The sequence below is a fragment of the Rhipicephalus microplus genome, chromosome X, assembly GCF_043290135.1.
Source record: "Rhipicephalus microplus isolate Deutch F79 chromosome X, USDA_Rmic, whole genome shotgun sequence".
NCBI classification, from domain to species: Eukaryota; Metazoa; Arthropoda; class Arachnida; order Ixodida; family Ixodidae; genus Rhipicephalus; species Rhipicephalus microplus.
The window spans coordinates 167,043,098-167,064,347 of NC_134710.1; the positions used below are offsets into that span (position 1 = coordinate 167,043,098).

The window sequence follows — 21,250 nt, forward strand, 5'->3', positions numbered from 1 at the left end:
TTGAGAAACACCCTGCTCAGCTCTACATAGACTTGACTTGTGGAAACGTTCAATTCAGTGGCATTTCCTGTTCATCACTTTAAAAGTCCATCTTACTGTGACTCATGCTTTCCGAAAACAACCAACTTGCGCCGGTGCTATTGCGTGGTCCTGTTTGTGCATCCGCGAATATATTCAGTTTATTAACTTTTTATTTTGTCGCCTGCTCACCTTAATTCAAGGAAGCACAACCACACGCTTTTCTGCGTAATATCTCAGCCTTTTCTTATTTTTTTTCTCGTGTTCTTCTGACTGCTTGAAGTTCTAACAATTACAGTATACCCAACTGGCTTAGAAGTGTGGCCAGCTGTCCGGAATATTTCAATCAGGAGTTAAGCCGCGCGCTTCATCGGGAACTCACTTAGATAGTGGGCACTCAGTCAGATGCCGCGTTCACCACTAATCGAAGCTCGTCTTATCCAAGTAGTGCATTTTTCTTGTCGGGGAGGCATAATTCGTACACGACACAAGGACTGCACGTTTAAAACTATTTGCTTGCGCCAACACGAAGCAAAATAACAGCAACAAAAATACGTACGCAGCCTCTGAGAATAGGTAAACATATATAGTTGGGAACGTTCACTGAATGCACTAAATTGCGCGGGTTCTTCTTTCATTTCTTTTTTTTTTTTTGCCCTCCTGTGAGTAATGGCTAGAAGCACGCTCCGGGTTCTCGGCGAGTGCGTGCGTTTTTTTGAGTTACGATGTCCTCGCGCCAGATCTCCCTAGCGACCTTACAGAAATCCAAACGTGGGACAGCCAACCTTCCAGATGACATTTGAGTAAGGAAAAAAAAGAGAGAGAGCAAAGAGAGAAACATCCGAAAAAGCGGGCACCCATGAGTGAGTAACAAAAAAAAACGTGGCGCAAGGCTCGCAAATGGAACGGGCTGATGAAAAGCGACGCGCAGTCAATAATACAATGCCGGAAGGATAGAGTAAAGAAGGCAGACGCGATGGCAGCACTTGTGTCGCTTGTTCTGCCCGCTTCGCCCCAGACAGCCACATACACTCCACTCAACAGCCAACACTGGACCTAGTCACCGCGAGTCCCAGTGCGGCGGCATACGGCACGTCACTCGCCACCGTGTGCGCCAACCAATCTAGACGGCTTGGGTCGATGCTCCCTCGCCGCGCGCGTCGCTTCGGGGACGACGGGCAGCTATATAAAGAAAAACAAATCTTGACACTACGTCCAAGTTTTATTAGTACTTGCACTTTAATTCTTGGATCACTACAGATTTGCCGCCGGCCGAGCATAAGTCAACGTATGACAGACAAAAGCAGAGAGGGAGTGCACACGCGAAGAAAACTGTATGCTATTCTTGCGGGTGCATGCAAACGGGGTTTCGATGTCTGTATAATAATAAAAATGGAAGAGTTAGGCTAGTAATCATCCGGTCTTTACCTCGCAGTGATTTGATTCTACGCATTCGCACCTTAATTTCGCTCGGCGATGAAAGAGCACGCTTGGTCGAGCAACATCAGAGGGAACGCTGTGGTTACCGGTGATCGATGCAGCCGGGATGTATATTTGCGAGGCTCCTTCCGTTAGCCGTTGCACTGATTTCTCTTTAATCGTTTCGGAGGACCGGAATACCGTACTCCTCTTCCTTTTTTTTTACTTTAATCTGGTTCATGCAGACTTCTCTATTTTTCTGAGCCCCTCCACCCTTCACAGCCCACAGCACCTATACGGTGTCACTAGTCCTGTAAATAGGGAGGCAGTTGCCGGGCTGATTCTAAGGGCTGACGTATCGGCCCCCCGACATGCACCATGAAAGCACGGACAATTTAGTGTTGGTACTTTTGGTGGTCCGAAAAATTGAGGCAGAGTTGAGAGCTGATAACAAAACCAAATATATATTCTCAGATGCGGCCGAACAAACACACAAAAATACACACTCGGCACTTGTCAAATACCATACAACTCACATGGTACTCCGATAAATTCAAAACTACGGGCGCAGACAACAGCTCGTGCTCTACAATACAATATCATGCATTAACTATCCAAGCCAAAGAGAAAGAAGAATTCTCACTCCGTGATCCAAGCACACTTATGACTATAATGTCCGTCGAACGTATTCAGTACAAGGTTCTTGGAACAAAGCTTGAATGCTTCTCTTTCAAGAAAATCCAGCTCTGGTTGTCGTCCCGCTGCGTTCGAGCTATCTCTTCCAAAAAACTCTTGCGTCGTCTACAGACCGCACTTCAGTAACAAAACTTCTTCGATGGCAACACATCGGCCACTCACGCGCTGCTACTGCAGGTGACGTCTTCGCCCACGGGCGAAAAACACTAGCTTAATCTCCTGCTTTGTCACTGTAGCACAAGCCTTCGTCTGCTGGTGGAAAACCCACTCTTCTTCTCCTGATCGCCACCATCCACTGCTTGCTTATATACATACGATCACCCTGGGTTCTCGAAGTTCCGGCTGTTCGTCGGTGCGCCGCAGAGCTGAAGCTGGTGGAAAGGGGTATTCCTCTCGCAGGTTTCGCATCCCGCGACGCAGCTATGCAGCACCACACCCCTTTCTTTCGAGATGTTTTTAGAGTTTGCTGCTTGTTAGATCCGAGGAGATTGTCGGCGTCTGCGGTGGCTGCGGCCGCTCAACGAAGAAAGGAGGAGCGCGCGCGGCGTCTTTTGATGCTTGTTTCTTCGTTACGCCGGCTTCTGTCGCGTCCGAACGGCACCTGATTTTAACGTAGCCGTTAAAAAAGTGAGGCAAGTGCTTTAATGATCACTCGTTTGTGACACACGGTAATGAGTAGAGTGCAAAATGGGACAATATGAGAGAGCAGATAACAAAAAAAGCTTATTTATGTTGTGAACAAGCGAGATGAAAAGAAATAAAAGACTTCGAGATTAACATTTCAAAGGACTTCACGGCCTGTGGGAAACCCGTTGAAGGGAAGGACACCGGTGTGATTTCGGATCATGCACCCGGGGTTCTTCTTGACGTGTACAATGCTTTTGTGGACGTGTGAAATGTGAATCGGGAGAAATGCGACTTAAACGCACGTATGGTTAAGTTATTTGTCCTACTCGAAACTGTAGTGCTACACGAATACATGTGCAGCGATGGTCAATTCATCTTTCATAACTGGCCAGTTAAGCAGAAAACAAAAGATAGTGCGACCTACTGCACGCAGTTTTCACCAGCATGAGTTTGGTGGCGTCGTACGTCACAGAGTGCATCGGTATGTGTTTAAATTTGGGCTAGAGTTACCTGGGACACTCTGTGTCTTGTGCCATTTTGAGGCTATGGTGCATAAAGGTGATAAAGCATGCATAAACACATGTATAAATAGAATTCCTGCCTTTCTTATAGTGTTTCAGTATTAACCGAATGGCCGTAGTCTGTAATTTTAGCCCTTAAATTCCGACAATGATTGAAATTTATGCTTTCGTATTGCGTGGCTGCTTCTCCTAAGGTACCGCTCACGCACTATTCTTGCGCAACATATTATGCGTCAGTCTTTCTCTATGCAAGCATTTCAGTGTTTATTCGACAGCGTGAGCTTGTTAACATTTAATGAGGAAAAATTGCTGGAGGAAAAAAAGTCAGAAAAGTCAAAGAGGAGTAACGCCAAAACGTGGCTATTATTACGCACCAGTACAAGAGCTAATTTGTTACGTGAGGTTTACTGGTCGTGCTAACAAAGCTAAGCTTTTTAAGCTGGGTTTTCAGGCCTCTGTCGGAATATTTCACCGAGAGTGATACTGAGAAACTTAGCTTAGCTTAACGTAGTTTTCTGATCTGCCTGCCTTTCTCCTTCGTTTTTTTTTATCTCTCTCACTAAACTGCTTAACAGTACACAAACTGCCTCATTCTCTTTTTTATTCCTGAAATAAACTGTGATTTTCTCAATTACGAGAACAATAAAATTTAAGTGAGCTATGCGACCGGGATTGATCTCGCCAAGAGGCATCACTTTCGTCAGTATTCTTCCTTCGCAAACAGGTTATTTTGTCATGTCTGAAAAACAACGCATCACCATATTTCAGAAATAAAACAAAGTTCTGTAGAGTGAAAACAAAAACTTTTGAATCATTATGCCTGTACGTACGTTCACGTATCACCGACGCCTTTTGTTCTATTTTAAAAAAAAAGACTTTTTTGTGCGCCAAACACAGCTGGTCGCACTGCTCTGCTATTTCGTAACACTTCTAATGCTCTGACGGCACTGAGTGTAACTTTTTTCATTGCACGTAATTTGCGCTCTGAAATGATTTCGTATCGAAAACGCACGAGTAAATATTAACACAGCATTGGCCGGCTCCCGGTGGCTCCGGGCCAGGTAAAATGACACACCAGAAAGCCTCAGTTATGAAAGTGCATTCTTGACACTGAGAATTACGGTGCAGTCTTAACGAAAGCTAGGTCATCACTGAATAATTGCCGTCGAGAAAGCAGAGAAAGCGTGTTGCACCACTTATTTGTGAACATGGCATACACAACAAAAACACCTGAGAAGATGCAACGAAACGAGCTCCTCTGCTTGATGCGGCAGACTACATGGGGCATGAAGTTTACCCTCATATTTATTGTAGTCTGGTGGACCAGACACGGGCGGTGGCATTAGACAACGGCCTTTTGTACTGAAATAGCCGCCCATTTCGGCTGACGAACGCTTTCTTGCTGTTTCGCGCAAAGAAACGTTTCATCCTCCCCTTGTTCTTTTGGTTTGGTCAAGTGTGATTAGCAAGTGCAAAATATGTGTCAGTTTTGTAACTCCTGCGTGCTAAACAACCGCTTTTTTTTATCTTGATTCCCATAACTATCAGCTAAACTATTCAGACTCTCTTAATTTCCCGCGGTGGCGCCGGTAGGATTACGCCCATTATCCACGATTTCCTTGCTGACTGACATTACTTACAAGCAATTATTTTCCCACTCACTCACTTGCGAACATTTCATTGAAACTCTGCACAGACTTAGTTTTCTTTCCATTCCAGTAATTTTTATCAAAAGGCGTTTTCAAACTCGGCATCGAAAGCCATTTTTCGTACTCTTGTGAGATTGCCGCAAGGTGTATTGAAGAAAAACGATTCAGAAAAACGCTGCAGGCATTTGAGTAAGTAAGCGTATTCTTTTTTATTTCGTGCATCACGTTCAATCTTCTGATTTGGGTGCACGTTAAAGAACCCCAGGTGGTCTAAATTTCCGGAGCCCTCCACTACGGCATCTCTCATAATCATATAGTGGTTTTGGGACGTTAAACCCCACATATCAATCAATCAATCGTTCCATCTTCTGGCTGATGAATATTGCCTTGATAACTACGTTAGTAGTTGGATACAGTCGCAAACTAATCTAGCTTCTAGGCTACTGACGGTGCTCCACGACTATATGGCGCGGGTCATGTTCGTATGCACCTATGCAGCACCGCTGTCCCCGAGCAAGGAGGAGTTCATCCAGGCCTCCCAGCGGCACGCCAGCCTGAGCTTGCGCAGCTGGAAGAGTGGAGGCTGTGAGCTGCTCGACTTCACGGTGAAGCTGCGCCAGGGCTCAGCACTGGCCTGGTCCACCGTAGCCGAAGGGTTGCCGGCCAACCAGACGCAGCTGTTGCTGCGTAACCTGACGCCTGGCGCCACGTACCACGTTCACGTGGTTGCCCGCTCCACGGCGGGTGCTACCGAGGCCCAATACGAGTTCACCACTCCCAATGGCACTGCGCGTAAGTGTAGATCTACTCCGTGATACAACGTCTTGTGCTGCCGCCAGTAAGGTACACTGTCTCGACACACGATTCCTCGCTTTAAGAGATGTGGCGGACAACTGACCATCCTCCACATCTCACCTAGAGGATAATCGCTTTTCGTTTGCCCACAGGCAGCATATTCTGTGGCATCTAACATTGTTTCCGGGTGACGAACCATAATTCACCACAAGATCAGTTGCAGTCTTTTTAAGTCTTGTTCAAACACTGCACGTTCTCATTGTAATTCATATCACGCTATTTTGTGAGAGTCTGCTGCTCCATTCGTCTTATTATTATATAGCGCGGGTTAAGGGCCCTTCCGCTCAACAGCCCTGGTGGGGCAATAGTACTTCTCATGCATCACTTCACTGAACTCTCACCGGTGCTCTCTTAGCACTATTTCGTCATATGTATCCCTTCCGCCACGAGACCCCAAATAATCATCAGTGTCACCACGAACGTGACAGCGCAACTATAGTGGCAGTTGTCACCGTTCACACATGCATGGTTGACCCCTTTTGCAGACGTGGCCTCGGTGGAGGCCACCTCGTCTCAGCCCAAGCGTTCCTCCCTGCCTAGCATGACCGACCTGGAGATTCTGGTGCCCATCCTCGTCTCCAGCTGCGTGGTACTCATCGTCATCGTCGTTGGCTGCATCCTCTGCTCCAGGGAGTCCCTGTGTGCCGACAGGCATTGTGAGCACTGAACGTTGTTTTTTCGCCTTGACGTGAACCTTACTTGTTCCGCGACGCACATTGCACGCTACGGAGGGTCGTATAGCAATATAGAGTTCTCGAACAGCGTACGCTAAGTTTGTGGGCGCAGCGTTAGCGTTGTCACTCAATGAGAGCCCGCAAGAGGTGAGCGTACGACGCATAAGCAACGCAAACGCAAAGCTTTGCGTACGCTATTAGAAAACTACCTAATATCTCGCTATACGGAATCAATGGAACCTACCATATAACAACACGAGATGTTTCTGCGCTATTCGGCTACAAATGTCTGGGTGTTTGGCATTGTCGCGTGGCTCACGTATCGCACACCACGCAAATGACGAATTTTCGTTTCGCTTAACAAAAATTGCTCGCGTTATGTGTCTCGCATTTAAAAGCGAGGTGTCTAAAGTGACCAGATTTTTCCAGGTGAAAGAATGCTGTCGTCATGAAATGCTGACCCCTCTTTTTATATAAATTATTATAAAAAGAGGGGTAAACATTCTGTTGACGCCAGCTTCTTTTACTATTCTTTGTTTCAGGCCATCTGCCGGTAGATGTTCCTACTTAAGACTCTGAAAGACTTGCCTAATCACGGTAGTCTATAGTGACTAAGGTACTCGGCTGCTGACGCGCAGGTCGCAGGATCGAATCCCAGCTGCGGCGGCTGCATTTTTGATGGAGGTGAAAATGCTGCAGGCTCATGTGTTCATATGTCGGTGCACGTTAAAAAAACCCAGGTGGTCGGAATTTCCGGAGTCCTTGACTACAGCGTCTCTCGTAATCATATGGTGATTTTGGGATGTGAAACCTCACATATCAATCAATCATTAGATTCTGTAAGAATCACTTATGGCTCAGAAAAGCAACCATAAAAAAGACAAGCAGATCAATGTGAAAACTTATGACATAATGATTCAGTTGTGTTTGCTGACGTCTTTCGTTTCGTTGGCAAGAAAATAGTTCAGATATTTTAAACTTAAGCGGCTTTACTGATTATGGTATAGTTGAGTTGTACTGTGGGAATAAACATATCTATATAGCTATTGCTTCTATTTTCGAAATTCAACGAAGCGCGTTTTCACATCATGTTTACATAAAAATTGCGTCGTGATAAATGAACTCTGCGATAGCAATAAGCACGCGTTTTAAAATTAATTCCATCACTATTTTAATAGAAGCTCATACTGTCTGTATCCTCTGTAGGTCAACAATGCCTTAAAAGTAATGGTAAAAATTCCCAAGCATTTCCCCGAGGCTGAACATGGTTAAGTGCGAATACACGGGGTGATGCTATGAGGGGTATTTATTATTTCGCACTATTATATTTATTAATCACACCATGGTGCCTTTATGGTGTAATGGTTCCTGGGAATCGCAATTTGATCACACGGGGGAGTTTACGTTAACTCACTGGCGAATGCCAACGGATTTTAACTTTACTCCCCCTCACGACCCGCTCTCGACGGGAGACTGAGAGAGAAGGCGGGCGCGTGAGAGGGAGAGGTGCGCGCGCAGCTGCAGCGAGCGAGGAGAGCGAAGGAGCGACACCGATATCAGCGTCGCGTCCGTGGCTTATTCGGTAGAGCGTCGCGCTGCGGCCCGCCAAGTCCTCTTTCTTTTAAAGATAGAGAGAAGACTGCGGACGCCGCCGACGGCGGTGGATGGTTTGGGGTCGCTTATAAAGTGTATTCACACTTAAAATGGATATATAGTCGCTTCTGTAGCAGCTTCTTGTTCCGAACGCACATGCGTGTCTCTTCATTAGTTGTAATTTAAAAAAATCAGTTGGTTAGGTTGTATTTCGGTTATTGATTAGTTCAGGCACTGTGAAATAACTATGAGGTTCAGGAAGGAAAAAATGAATTCTTAATAAAGTCCTTTCGGCAAAGTCAAATTGTTGTCTTTGATACAGAAGCAAACGAGGAGCACACAAAAGCCCCCGCATACACTTGTGCCTACACCAACATGGCACTTACTTTCAGCAATTGAAACGGTTCACTTCACGGAGGAAGGAAAAGGTAAGGAGAGGCCCTGACGTCACTCGTTGTGAAGCCGCGATGAAGCCGGAAGTCGGCCATATTGAGTAGGCAAATTCTCCTCTCTTGTTTACATATGAATGCGAAGCAGAAGGCGCGACTCCCTCTCCGGCTCGGAAAGCACGTGGGCTGCGCAGCGCGTGTGTCGTGACGATCCGAAACTAATGGAACTGGGCTCATCACCCAGAGCCAGCGGGACACCTTCAGCGAAATCGCTTCGTCCGAGTAATAACAAAGAGTAACAGCTCGCTGACAACGAAGCAACTACGAAAGAACGCGCGCTAGATGCACCGACAACGGCGAGTGCTTTCACGTCAATAATTGAGCAACTGTACAGACAACACGATCGGTCGTGCGCCTTCTACTGTTGCATTCCGCCACGCGACTGACGCAGCGTCCTGCCACTGTGTCCGTGTTTCGCGTGAAACTCACCTGCGTCAGCATTCTGCGACCGTGGTGACTTTGAGCACGGTGCTAGTGACAGTTGAACGTGGTTGCTGTTACGTTGAGATTACATGCAATGCTGGTGGAGAGTGTACCAAGCGGAACAGAAAAGGTGTTTCAATACGCACATGCAAGTTGTTACTGTACACACACAACACGAAACTACGTGTGTGCACATGGTCCTCACGGCGTCTTGCTGGGCTCAACAGCGTCGTCCGTTGTCACAAGCAGGAGCACTGCTCAACCGTCACTGACCTGCAAGGCGTTCGTCGTCATTCAGCTTCGTCATGGTGCCCAACGCCATTTCGCTGAACACTAACTGCTTCATCCGCGTCATCCGCCGCACGACACATGGATATGCACTTGTTCTACGCACTGTTGAAAACCCGTGATGGACAAAGAGATTTGTAAACGTTGCTAAGAGTAATGTAACAGCCAGACGAACACTGCGTAACCAATAACGCGGCCCCGAGCACAGATATTGTCCGCCACGGCTCAGCACGAGACCGGCGGAGGCACACATTCCGCCGCCAGCCGCGGCCGCTCACTGCTAGACCAGCTTCACTGCGCAACACGTAACCATAACAACGCCGCCATTGCGCCTACTGAATATGGCTGCCATGATGTCATTTCCGCCACATTTTTTACGCCCTGCGCCGGCTGGGCATGCCCTCTCCTTACCTTTTTCCTTCCTCCGTGGGTTCACTTAGTTGTCTAAAGTATAAGGCTATTTCTAATCGATTCCAACACAATGACTATTTGCTGGTGTTCCGTCATGGAAAGAAAAACGATGCTGTTATTGAAACTAAATCCACCGAGCCGTGTTTGCCATTGTGTAAACGAGGATTCACGACTGAAGCAACTTCGAGGCCGATTCTTTCAGACTTCGATATCTATACGTGAAAAATGGCGGAGCTACGCTCACTGTCTTGATTAGCATTATGGTAACTTTATAGCGGCACACGCAGCACTCACAAGAAAAAGTTGATGAAATATTCATTTATAAAATGTAATATTGTTCAAGAGAACGATCGAATTGTTCTTATTTATTGCTGTGGACAACCGCGTGCTTTCCTTCTCCTTCGAAACCGGATGCCATCTTGCTTTCTCTGTCGTAGATAACTGAATTCATTTGTTCTATCTGTTCACAGCTGCTCTAAAGAAGGCGTGTGAACGTTCTATCGCGTCACCCACGAATTATACATGCTGATAGATGGCGATGGAAGACTAGTCTTTTTCCTTCGTATTTCATTCCTAATCTCCTGTCAGATCACCTAGACGGTGAAACCATAAGCCACGCCAAGGCGTGTGTTTCTCGGACCTGGTCCGTGACACATCACTGTTAGCCATTGCTATATTAAGAAATTAGTCTTGTGGGAACGATATACAAAAATCATGCCGTCTTCAAGAGAACATTTCCGTAGTACTATATTGTATGTGCCTATTGCATGTATAGTGCAGAAAAAAAAAGTAGTATGTTTCAATAATTCCGCGTTTAAATAAATGCTTGATACGATAACGCCTGTAATTTAGAGATGAAAGTGCAAGCGTGTACATCGCGCATTATGTGCACAAAAGGCCAAGTAGGATCAATTTATACATTATGCGCTTTCAAAATACGCTAATATAATAAAGCTGTAACATTATTTTTGACTTTGGGGAAGGCAGGGTCTTCCATACTTTGGGGAAGACAGGGTCTTGTACAGTTAGTGCCGTTTTGCGAAGATAGAATGAAATCAAGAAAGCCATAGTTGTTCCTTGTATCTGCTGGTGCTTTTTTAATATAAAGCACGTCATAATTATCAAAGCATTTGATAAACGGTTGTGAGTTTCTCTGTAAATTTCTAGGAGCCTTATCACTCGCGTATAATCACTGAGTTTGGCGGCAAATTTCGTCAGCAGCTGAGCACCTAGACATAACCGAGCTTTCAGTATAGACGAGCGTGTTGTTGCTTGTAGTGTTGAAATAAGTTGCATAGGTCTAACTTCTAAATCTTTGCACGAGATAAACCACGAAGATGTACCCACCGAGTAGGCCTATATTGGTGTATACACGCGCACCTACAGCACTTACACGTAGACTTAGCCCACACGTGTTTTTTTTTTTAATTTTCTTGCATTGTTTTTTCAGAAAGGTATAAATTTGCTACACTTTTGGGTCTATGAGATTTTTTTTCTTGAAGATGCCCAGCATATTTAGTGAACAGTAGTTCATATATAAAGCTGTTGTTGTTTTTTCTGTTGCCATTACCCACTCATGCTTGTGTTGTTCTTCTGCTCTTGGAACATTGACTTCTCTGTGTAGACTTGCTATGTTGACTTCTAGTTCTGTTATCATGCAAGTTTTTGGGGCGTTCCTCGACTAATATTTTGAGGTGATCCACTCTTTCTGAGGCCAAATTTACCAATTTACCAACAAGCAAGATGGAATCGCTTGATGGGCGTAAAGTTGTCTGGGGCACAACACCGAAAAGACTGTTTTATTGTGAATTTGAAGTGGTATAACGTAATCGAATAACTGTTCCTAAATAACACCGTAGTTCATGAATGCTGAACTTTTTTTTTCCTTGAGGTTACAATGCCAGCATAGTATTAAATGAGTAGAGTTAGTGTACATGCCTGACATTCGCTTGCATTGTCTGAACTAGGTGTATTGTAACTGTAGGATAGAGACAGATAGTCAATATTTCTGCCGTTGGTGGCGGCTCGCAGTACACAGAGGCTTCAGTTACTGCATAAAACTGACAAATGAAGCCAGAGCTCTAAAGGGTCATGTCACCTTGCCATATCATATTGTGTGGTAAAGCCACATCTCGTTCGCGCAATTACATTCATGATCACGTTAACGTGAGATCTATAAGGTTTGCGCTTTCAAAATAGGCTCAAATCTAGATGTCTTTAAAAGCCTTTATGTCACATAGAACACCGGTAAAAAAACTTTTAGAGACCAAACTTCCATACTGTAGATTCGTACTTCTACATGTGCCGATAACACCGACGAAGCTTGCATGAGAGAGAGCCTCAAATGCACCTGATAAAACTTCATCATAGCGTAAATTGAGAGTAACCCCGGTTTTCTTGCGAAAAGGTTATGAAATTTAGAAATTGCTGTGAAAATATCAGTGATACTGCTACCATTAGCAACAAAAAACTGCTAAATGGAAAAATTACTAGGACTGCGATTCGCTATATTTGGCTCGGCCACTCTGTACAGATGTTTCTGTCCGTTATGATCACTGGAATATTTTTATTTTAACACAAGACAGCATAATCAACTATTCATACATATCACCGATGAATTCATTGGTTTGTTAATAGCTTTTGTTTTGTAAGAAAAGATATCTCCCCAACCTTGATCGCAAATGTGCGGATGATAGGAAGCACGCTTGAGCAACGCAGCCACAGATGTGTGGCGCCATCTAACGCCGATGGTTTAAAACGATTCACCACACGCGGTAGTCATGAGTGCGGACATCACGCATTAGCGTATTTTCGAATCCGGAATTGGCATGTTACGCTTCAGTCGTGGTATTCATTAGTGAAGCAACAAACACGTTGGTTAAACGAGTGAACGTGTCGGCTCTTAGTGTTGTTGTGGAAAGGACGGCCCCGAAAGAATTATTTTTCGTGGATCCGGCCTACTTCATGTACACAGGGAATGAAACGCGAACAGCGCGCTGCGTTGTCTTCGTCACGCTCTGACCATGGTGGCAATAAAAAAAAACAAATTGTACTTGAATGGTTCCTCATTGCATCACGGTTTACTCTAGTGGATTTTTATCCCGATACACGCTACAACAGTTGAAAAGAGGTGCTAAACTGCCGAGAATGCAGATGCGCGCTCTGTTCGCGTTTCTTTTCGTCCCCACTGCTCCTTTATTTTAGTGTGTGTGTGTGTGTGTGTGTGTGTGTGTGTGTGTGTGTGTGTGTGTGTGTGTGTGTGTGTGTGTGTGTGTGTGTGTGTGTGTGTGTGTGTGTGTGTGTGTGTGTGTGTGTGTGTGTGTGTGTGTGTGTGTGTGTGTGTGTGTGTGTGTGTGTGTCCGCTTATAAATTTTGTAATATTTGACCAATTTTACTGCTGCAAAAACTTTGCGTTTGCGAAAACTTTCTTAGCACGCTCTTCGAAACCCTCCCTCCCTTAACACCCTCCCGGCAAATGTGCCTAAATACCGCATCGACCCACAATTTTCGTTGAAGTTAGGCCTTTCATTGACGTGAATGATTATGTATGAAGTTCTCCCATGTATCTTAAGAAACAAAATGTTTTGTTCACATAAAATTTGCTAACTATTACTAGAGTTTTAAAGAATTCTCAATAGCGAGTTGGTTTCCGTTCACCCTCTATATGAATACAAAATGAATATTTGGAGAGGGATACCCCCCTAAGAATTGTCGCGTAAAATACGTATATCATTTTATGACAAGTGTGTCTTACATAAAAGACCTAAATATAGCATCAAGTTCATAAAATCTACAAATGAAATCAAACTAGATAAACTGCTGTTTGTGAGAAAATCAAAGGAACCTCCATTTAATGTGGCATGATCACATTTCTTCGTTACCGAGCATAAGCTATCTCGAAAAATAGGTTCGCGATTGAGCACATAGAGGGTATTCTATGAGCAAGCACTTTGCAAAAGCATTCGGGCTATCGCTGTACGTTCACGGTGTAAATAGTGAGATGTTTAAGCGCCGTGTATTCACGAATGGTGCAGAGGTGTATATGATGTACAGACAATCCTTACGTTCACAGATAAACGTTGAACAGCCTGTACTCTAGAAAACTGTGATGCGACTGGTGACTCGTGCAAAGAGACATTTGCGTACAGTTCAGCGTTTTTACTTAGTGCTGAATCTGACGAGTTTCGCATCAGCCATTCCATTCGAATGTGAAACCCGCCACGGTGGTCAAGTGGCTAAGGCACTCCGCTACTGACCCGCAGGTCGCGGGATCGAATGCCTGCCGTGGCGGCCACATTTTCAATTTAGGCGAAAATGCTTGAGGCTTGTGTGCCTATAGATGTAGTCGCAAGTTAAAGAACACCAGGGGTCTGAATTTCCAGAGCCCTCCACTACGGCGTCTCTCGCAATCATATCGTGGTTCTGGGACGTTGAACCCTAGCAATTATTATTATTCGAACGCGAGTAGTCGCCATCATATGCGTATTTCCAGTGATTTGTGTTTTTGTTCACCAGGTATACATGTTCGTACAAATTTTCAAGCACGCGTAGCTCTTGCTGTACATTTTGTGGTTACCTGGGGGCCCGCTTCTGTGTATTCTATATTTGAGCTTTTGCAACTGTAAACAGCGTTGCACGAGTTTTCATCTATTAAAAGAAAATATGTGAGGAGTAAAATTCAGATGACAGAAATGAAAGATACACAACAAACAATATGGCAGCGCTACAAGTTCAACGAAACTGGTTACACAGCGGTAATCACATCGTAGGTTTAACTATGTGCTCAAGGACAACGTAAATTTATACTTCTTCATGAATATTTTATTCCTTTTTGTACATGCAATATGCGGGGTGTGCTTAACGCACATACCCACACACTACACTCGCTTTTACATTCACCATTCACAGCGGTGTCAGAATTCAGCATGTGGAAACTAGTCTTGGTAGTCGGCGGCACTGCATACACTCGACCAGCCGGCTCAGTGGCAAATTATCGGACTTATATGTATCACTCGTGCGAAGCGTGCGTAGAAGCGCTGATGAACGAGTCGGGCCTCACTCGTTCACCACGCCTGTGCGTGCATGTTTGATGATGATTATGAGCCGCGGGGATTTATTGATTTGATGTATCACAAACTGGATTAGTATTGCAAGACGAGCTAGTTAGTATGAATGTATATTAACTTATTTTTAGCGCACAGAGACACACTGACAAAAAGCGGGAAAGACACCAGCGCTGGCGTTGTTTCCCCTTTTTGTCCGTGTGTCTGTGTGCGCTAAATATAAGTTATTATGGTATTTGATCTTTTAGGATGTGTTACATATATTAGGAAGAGCACTTCCTCGGGAAGTTTTGCGACCTTGGTAGCGCCGTGGCTGCAGCTTTTCTGCCACTTTTTAGTTTTGCTGATAGAAACTGACGAGAAGTACTCCTATCATTGGCGAATATGAAATAGAGGAGCTTTGTACCGTATTTACATGCGTAGAAAAAGATAGGCAACTTTGAAGCAACGAGCAAAACATAGATTTGGACAGAATTTTCACAGCTGGCAGGAGCCCACGAGAGTGAAATGGAAAAATATGAAGAGGAAAGCGGGGGGGGGGGGGGGGGGGGTCAACCATATATCAGTATTCGGCTTTGTATCCCGCAACTTCGTTCGGGTCTCGTATTTCTATGACTCGCTATTGTCTGAAAACGCACTGTGAGTAACAAGTAGTGTGTCACACAGTTATGTGGATTGGCTCATTTCGCAGCGAAATCCAGGCATTCAGTACTGCAATCTACATGACAGACGTTTTAATAATGAGAGGTTTTCATATGAGTCCCAGTATGCAGAACGATAGCTCGGACCACGCACTGCAGCTGTGACTTCGAAACTTTCGAACATTCCTTAACTGTGGGTTTATCTTACAGTGACTACACCTTTGTGTTAATGACAAGCTCGCGTAGGCAGCAGGGCACGGCAACAGCTCGTGTATTCCCGCAGAGTTATCGGAACTAATGGCATGCGAATATTGAAATATCTGTAGTGCAGGTTCTATTATCTGTGCTATTCGGTTTAGGTTTGGTTCGAGCATACATTAGCCGAAATTGTCAAACATACATTTCTTTTAAATGTATAAGGGGCAACAATAAATTTCGGAATCCCGAAGGAGACAGTACAATCAATGTAATGTATTGATTCTTCGGCGAAGTACTTGCAGTTGTTGCTTACGCAGAGCGGTTTCTCAGCATGGGGCGTAAAACCATTTCGCTAACCGGGGTGGAACAGGGTACATGGGTTGGGGAGCAGTCCTGGAAGCAAGCTTGAGTTCATTTTGTAAATAAGCAACTTTGGCGCAGAATGGCGCAAACGGTGCAGCTGTTCTACCGCTGCTAAGCTATAGTCATATACAATAATAATGGCTCGTGTCTGTGTATAAAACTCATATAAATATTTATTCCGAACTTTATGTTTCTCTGTTTGACCAGCCTCACCATGTTTGCATTGTTTGAAAAGTGTGCGCTGCTCAGGATTTGTGCTTATCTCCTTCAGCGCATTCAAAGCTGGGCATATATGTAATAACGAATGTTAGTAACTAATGAGCTTTACAATTGTTCCAGGTAATTAAAATCATTCTATTGTTTATAAGCTTCTCAATTATTAGAACGTGTAATTGAAAACAACATTTTACATACATGAAATAAAGTGTAACTTTAAGGGCTCGTTTTATTTGTTAGACACAATACTAACGAGAACTAAAACAATACAGACCTGATTTTTCTTTATCAAGTTGATCCTGTGGAAGCCCTTTATTTTTTTCATTTTAGAAAAGATATTGTTAGACATTTTGATCAGTATTTGCAGCAAGTATTTTTCATTAGTTTTATTTGATTCGATTTCACCACGTTATAGTATACTCACACACCCTTAAACTTAAACCAATTTGTATAATTCTGTTAGTAAGTAAGCAATATTGATCCGCACCCTTCATCTAAAGGTCACAGCTCTTGTCCTCAAATAAACAGGATAGTCGCCGAACATCCCAAAGTAGCTCGCCTTAGGTCGTGCGTGAAGTGACCTGACAACCTCTAAAAAAGGCCGCACTTCGGTGAGTTACAGGTTTTCGTGCAGTGCCACTCTCATCAAGATATACTAAAAAAAGTTTAGAAGTATGCCAATGATGCTGCTCACCGCAATATACATCCAGTCGAAAGTACAATCAGTGTTCTCCATCTTATATAGGCGCCACTTTCAATTTTCTGTAAAGAAAAACTCAATGCATATCTTTACTTTCGTGACAAAATCTGTTATCTTCAGTATTTTAGTCTTGTTTCTTTTATTTTTTAATCCACCCATTACGGCGTTCAGCCGTCTGTTGCGTTTTTTTTTTTACACTTAGCGCGCGATAACGTATTCTAGCTTTCGCCTCATTTACATGATCATCTGGTGCAGAAGATCTATGTGCTGAAATTTATGCCCGAGTTGAGAAGCCTCCAGGTGTGGCGAATGGGCAGAAGGTCGGTGCGGCTGCAAGCCTGAAGGTACTGCCTTGATACGCCCAGCGGAATACATTATTAATAAAAAAATGTCTAGATTTTTTTTGAAAGCGCTGTTGCTCTTTACCGAATTCGGAATGCGTAAGTACCCACATTACGCAGCGGGGCAAACTACCACGAGCTTGCCTCGGCGTGATTCCTTGGAACACGTTGTTCATTGGCATCTTCGGGTCATACATGAACATTTCTTAAATCGCTGCTTTCGTCACACTGCGTCTGTTTCTCAATACGCGGTCACAGGCTAATGCGTATCTTACACAATATCCCAGTGCCCTTTTTGAAGATTGCCCTCTCTACAACTCCGATTGCACACTTTCGTTCAAAAAAATAGCTCCTCTCGTTTGTTATATTTCTGGTTTTGGCACGGTAAGCCCCATCAATTATTATCGCTAGTGTGATCTCTTTCATTATTGTGTTAAGCAAACACGTGAAGTGAAAGCTGTGCTTGGTATGCCATTTCAGAACGTCTGTTAATTTTGGAGTATTGGTCAGTGTGTACTGAGGTGTAATTATCGCCTACAGCTTATAATCTTCGCAGTTTTTTTTACCAGACGTTTCTGACACACATATGAAAGGCTACGGTGTAAAATGAAAAGGAATCGAAACACTGCTTGTAAAAGATCATTTCCACGTTCAGTGTGTTTAAAAACACAACGGCCGTTCTGATATTTATTATATAAATACAAGTAGGTCCAGTAGGTATACAGTAAAGTTTATTAACGTTTATAGATGTCCTCTCGTACAATACATTATGTAGGATGTCGCTGTAGTGTTCTCCTCCCATTCAAGCCGGACAAGGTTCTGTGCGATTACGTCCACGCAATGCGTCTGTCAACTTCAGTTGGTGGAACTCTTACAATGTAGACACAGAATTCACCCACCTATATCTATGAATGTGGTTATCTTTTACTAAACTGAACTATCGACTTGTTTGAGTTACCGATGCTTCAATATGACCTCCACTCAACATGTTTTCGCGTAAGATTTAGAGCGAAACGATATAATTACACGTCACCCATCTGACATCTCACGACACAGAGAAAGGGAGCAGATTGCCCAGACTAAACAAAGATTGCATGGGCACAGACAACAGGAACACAGTACAGGTTAATATCGTCTCTCAAAGTAGGACCTTCAGCGACTCACGAATGATATGGATATGCGCGAGGGCCTGGGAAGGCGGTCGTACGTGGGTCATGTTCGTTGAGTGTTTCAAGTGATCCGGGAGACTGACTACAACTAAACGGCGCTGACTACACTGTATTTCCCAAGGAAGTGCCTGTGGGAAGAAAGAATTTAGAAAATAGGAGGTCAAATGTATGAAGATCTTATCCCGGGGCAAGCAAAAATAAACTCGTAGTGGCTCTTAGGCAACGTGAGCGCATATGTATAGGCTTTTGCTTTTAGTAGCTGCCCCACTATATCAGCCCTGTCTATATTTCTTCCTGAGCACACCTTGCGGATGACGCATACAGAAGGCAGCACTACTCTTGTCTAAATCAAATGTCGCCACCACGACTTCACAGACCAGCGTCGCTTTTAATGTGCTTCACTAAAATACCTTCGAGCACAGGAGAAATTAACAGTGCTTTAATAACAGTCCTAGTCCAACAAAAGAAAAAAATAATGGCTAACAGTATATTCAGTGCATCACCGTTTAACTGCTTCGGGCACGAAATCACAGTGTCTGCGATTAGAATAATCGCAATCACCATGTGTCTAGTATAATTGCAATGTTCCTGAGGGTGAACAACGGTAAACAGCGTGAATGAGTGCATGTAGCTTGTGCGTTTCTGTGCGAAAAAAAATTGTTATAGTAAGAGTGCGCTTGGCATAATTTTTCGGTCATATTTATTAATCTGCGTGCATGATGTGTGGGTTGGGGCTTTAAAAAAACAGATCCAAACTTGCATTGACTCTTTTCTCACTACATGCTGTAGCCAGCCACGTGTACCGCGAAAATCCTGTCATTCTGTTTTGCCGAAAAGCTTTCGTTTTGACCTATGGCACCTTTGTCAATCATTCATAAACTCTTGAACTTGTTCATGAAAACATTTATTGTGCTACTATCTGAGAGTGTTTAGTTTGCCGTGTACAAAATTGCCTGCACTGTGTTGAATCTGGTGCTTCAGTAATAATAATGACTAAGTCCAACAGCTCCGCAAGGGAGCTTGCGTCATTTTTCATATTGATATGTGGTAGTAGAAAAGTTATATTGGTTCCCTCATAACGGAAAAAGTCCCTGTCAATCTCGGCATTTATAAATATGTTGTTTACAGATGGAACTTCGTTCCAGCGGTGTTGAAACGTTGATTTTACTAGGCACACACTGCAGGGCATCTCAGTACATTATTATTTGCTGTATGCAAAAATACGAAATAAATGGTCATTGAGTTTTGCTCGAATCATTCCGTCGCAATTGTTATTACATCAAGATGAAATTTTCTACCATGTCTGCAATCAATCGAAAACGTTTACGTTTGTACAGCATGTAACCCCTATTTAAACTACGAGGTGTGATCGTGATCTACTCACTATTCCACGTATACCAAATGTCCAAGTCATTTGATGTCGAAGATTCCGTGAAACACCCATCAAAGAAAGAGAAAATCAGCATAAATTCTATTGTTAGCTAAGGCGCCATAGACAACCAAAGTACTACGAAAGCTATTCAAAACGCTTAATGTTTCTATCACAGCAAGCTTTATTTCTACCAAGTCCTACATGTGCACACACAAAGCAAACAGCCCACGCTGTTTAAATTATATAGAGCTCAAAAGGGAAATGCCGAGAAACCCCCTCCCTTTAATTTCGAATTTGGTTTTATTGACACTACTTGAGGTTATGTTGGCGCACAAACAAGGCACCGACTACTCTGTAGCTCTTCGATGTGTCTAAAATAAGCACATGGCGTCTCATTTTCCAAGCATGACAAATCCGCAGCGCATGCAATATACAAATTAGCATAACTGCCAGAACGTAATATATATATATTGTGAGAATTCATTGTACGTCATCTTCCTCATCTATCAATAACCATCATCAGTCTTCGGCCCGTTCCTCTTCATGATCGGCGCCATTTTGCTGTTGCTTCAATAAAGCGTCAGCTGCACCGTTGTATTTCAAGTGGTGGAAGGTGCTTCCCGATCTCTTCGACCTCTCTCCATCCAAAGCCAGCTCCTGGAGCTCCGTTCGGGACGTCGCTTGCGCCAGCAGAGCACCATGGCCCAAGAGCAAGCCCAACCGAACCACTCGCCGGCGCAACCACCAGCCGCCAACCCTAGCCCGGTCAACAACCCCCCTCGGGAGCCTCCAATCTTCTCCGGTCTGCCTGGCGAAGATGTCGAAGACTGGCTCGACAACTATGACCGCGTAGGTGTCTACAACAACTGGAACGAGGCATCGAAATTAGCACGCGTCCAGTTCTACGTCTCTCAGGTTGCCAAGACGTGGTTCCTGAACCATGAGAGCGACTTCCGCGATTGGTCTTCCTTCAAAGACCAGCTCCGACGCATTTTCGGTACACCGACCGTCTGTTCAGAAGTTGCTCGCAAGAAACTGGCAGAACGCGTTCAACATTGCGGTGAGTCCTACACTTCCTATATTGAGGATGTGCTTGCACTTTGCCGCCGTATCGACGACACCATGCCAGAAGGTGATCGTGTCCGGCACCTTCTGAAGGGTATCGGACCTACCGCTTTCAACGCCCTCGTCGCACACAACCCTTCGACGGTTTCCGACGTCGTCTCGGTATGCCAGCGGCTCGATACCTTGCAGTCAATCCGCCTACGACCCGACCTCTCTGAGAACCCCCTGGCAAACAGTATGGAGCTCCGATCCATCATTCGAGACATAATTCGTGAGGAATTGCAAGCCTACACTTTACCTCCTTCTAACAACGTTCCCGCTCAACCCGCCTCTAGCGATCTGCGTGGAATTATTAGGGAAGAAATGTCAGCGTTCCAAAGCATTCACCGTGCTCCACCATGCGCCCAACCCCCTTCGTATGCACAGATCGCTGCAATGCAACCCTCGCCGTCTCAAGCACCACCACCTGTACCTGACCACGAACATCTCGCACCTCTAG

At 44.4% G+C, this 21,250-nt stretch overlaps 1 protein-coding gene across 6 annotated transcripts in view; it reads left to right on the plus strand.

Annotated features, from left to right (window-relative positions):
* Window positions 1-21,250, plus strand: part of LOC119176937 (cell adhesion molecule Dscam1) — a 640,641-nt gene that overhangs the window by 582,015 nt on the left and 37,376 nt on the right. For all 6 annotated transcript variants that reach the window (XM_075878151.1, XM_075878149.1, XM_075878150.1 and 3 more), the window contains 2 exons: window positions 5,429-5,722; window positions 6,271-6,441. In XM_075878151.1, coding sequence (XP_075734266.1) covers window positions 5,429-5,722; window positions 6,271-6,441 — 465 coding nt within the window. The remainder of the gene's footprint in view (window positions 1-5,428; window positions 5,723-6,270; window positions 6,442-21,250) is intronic.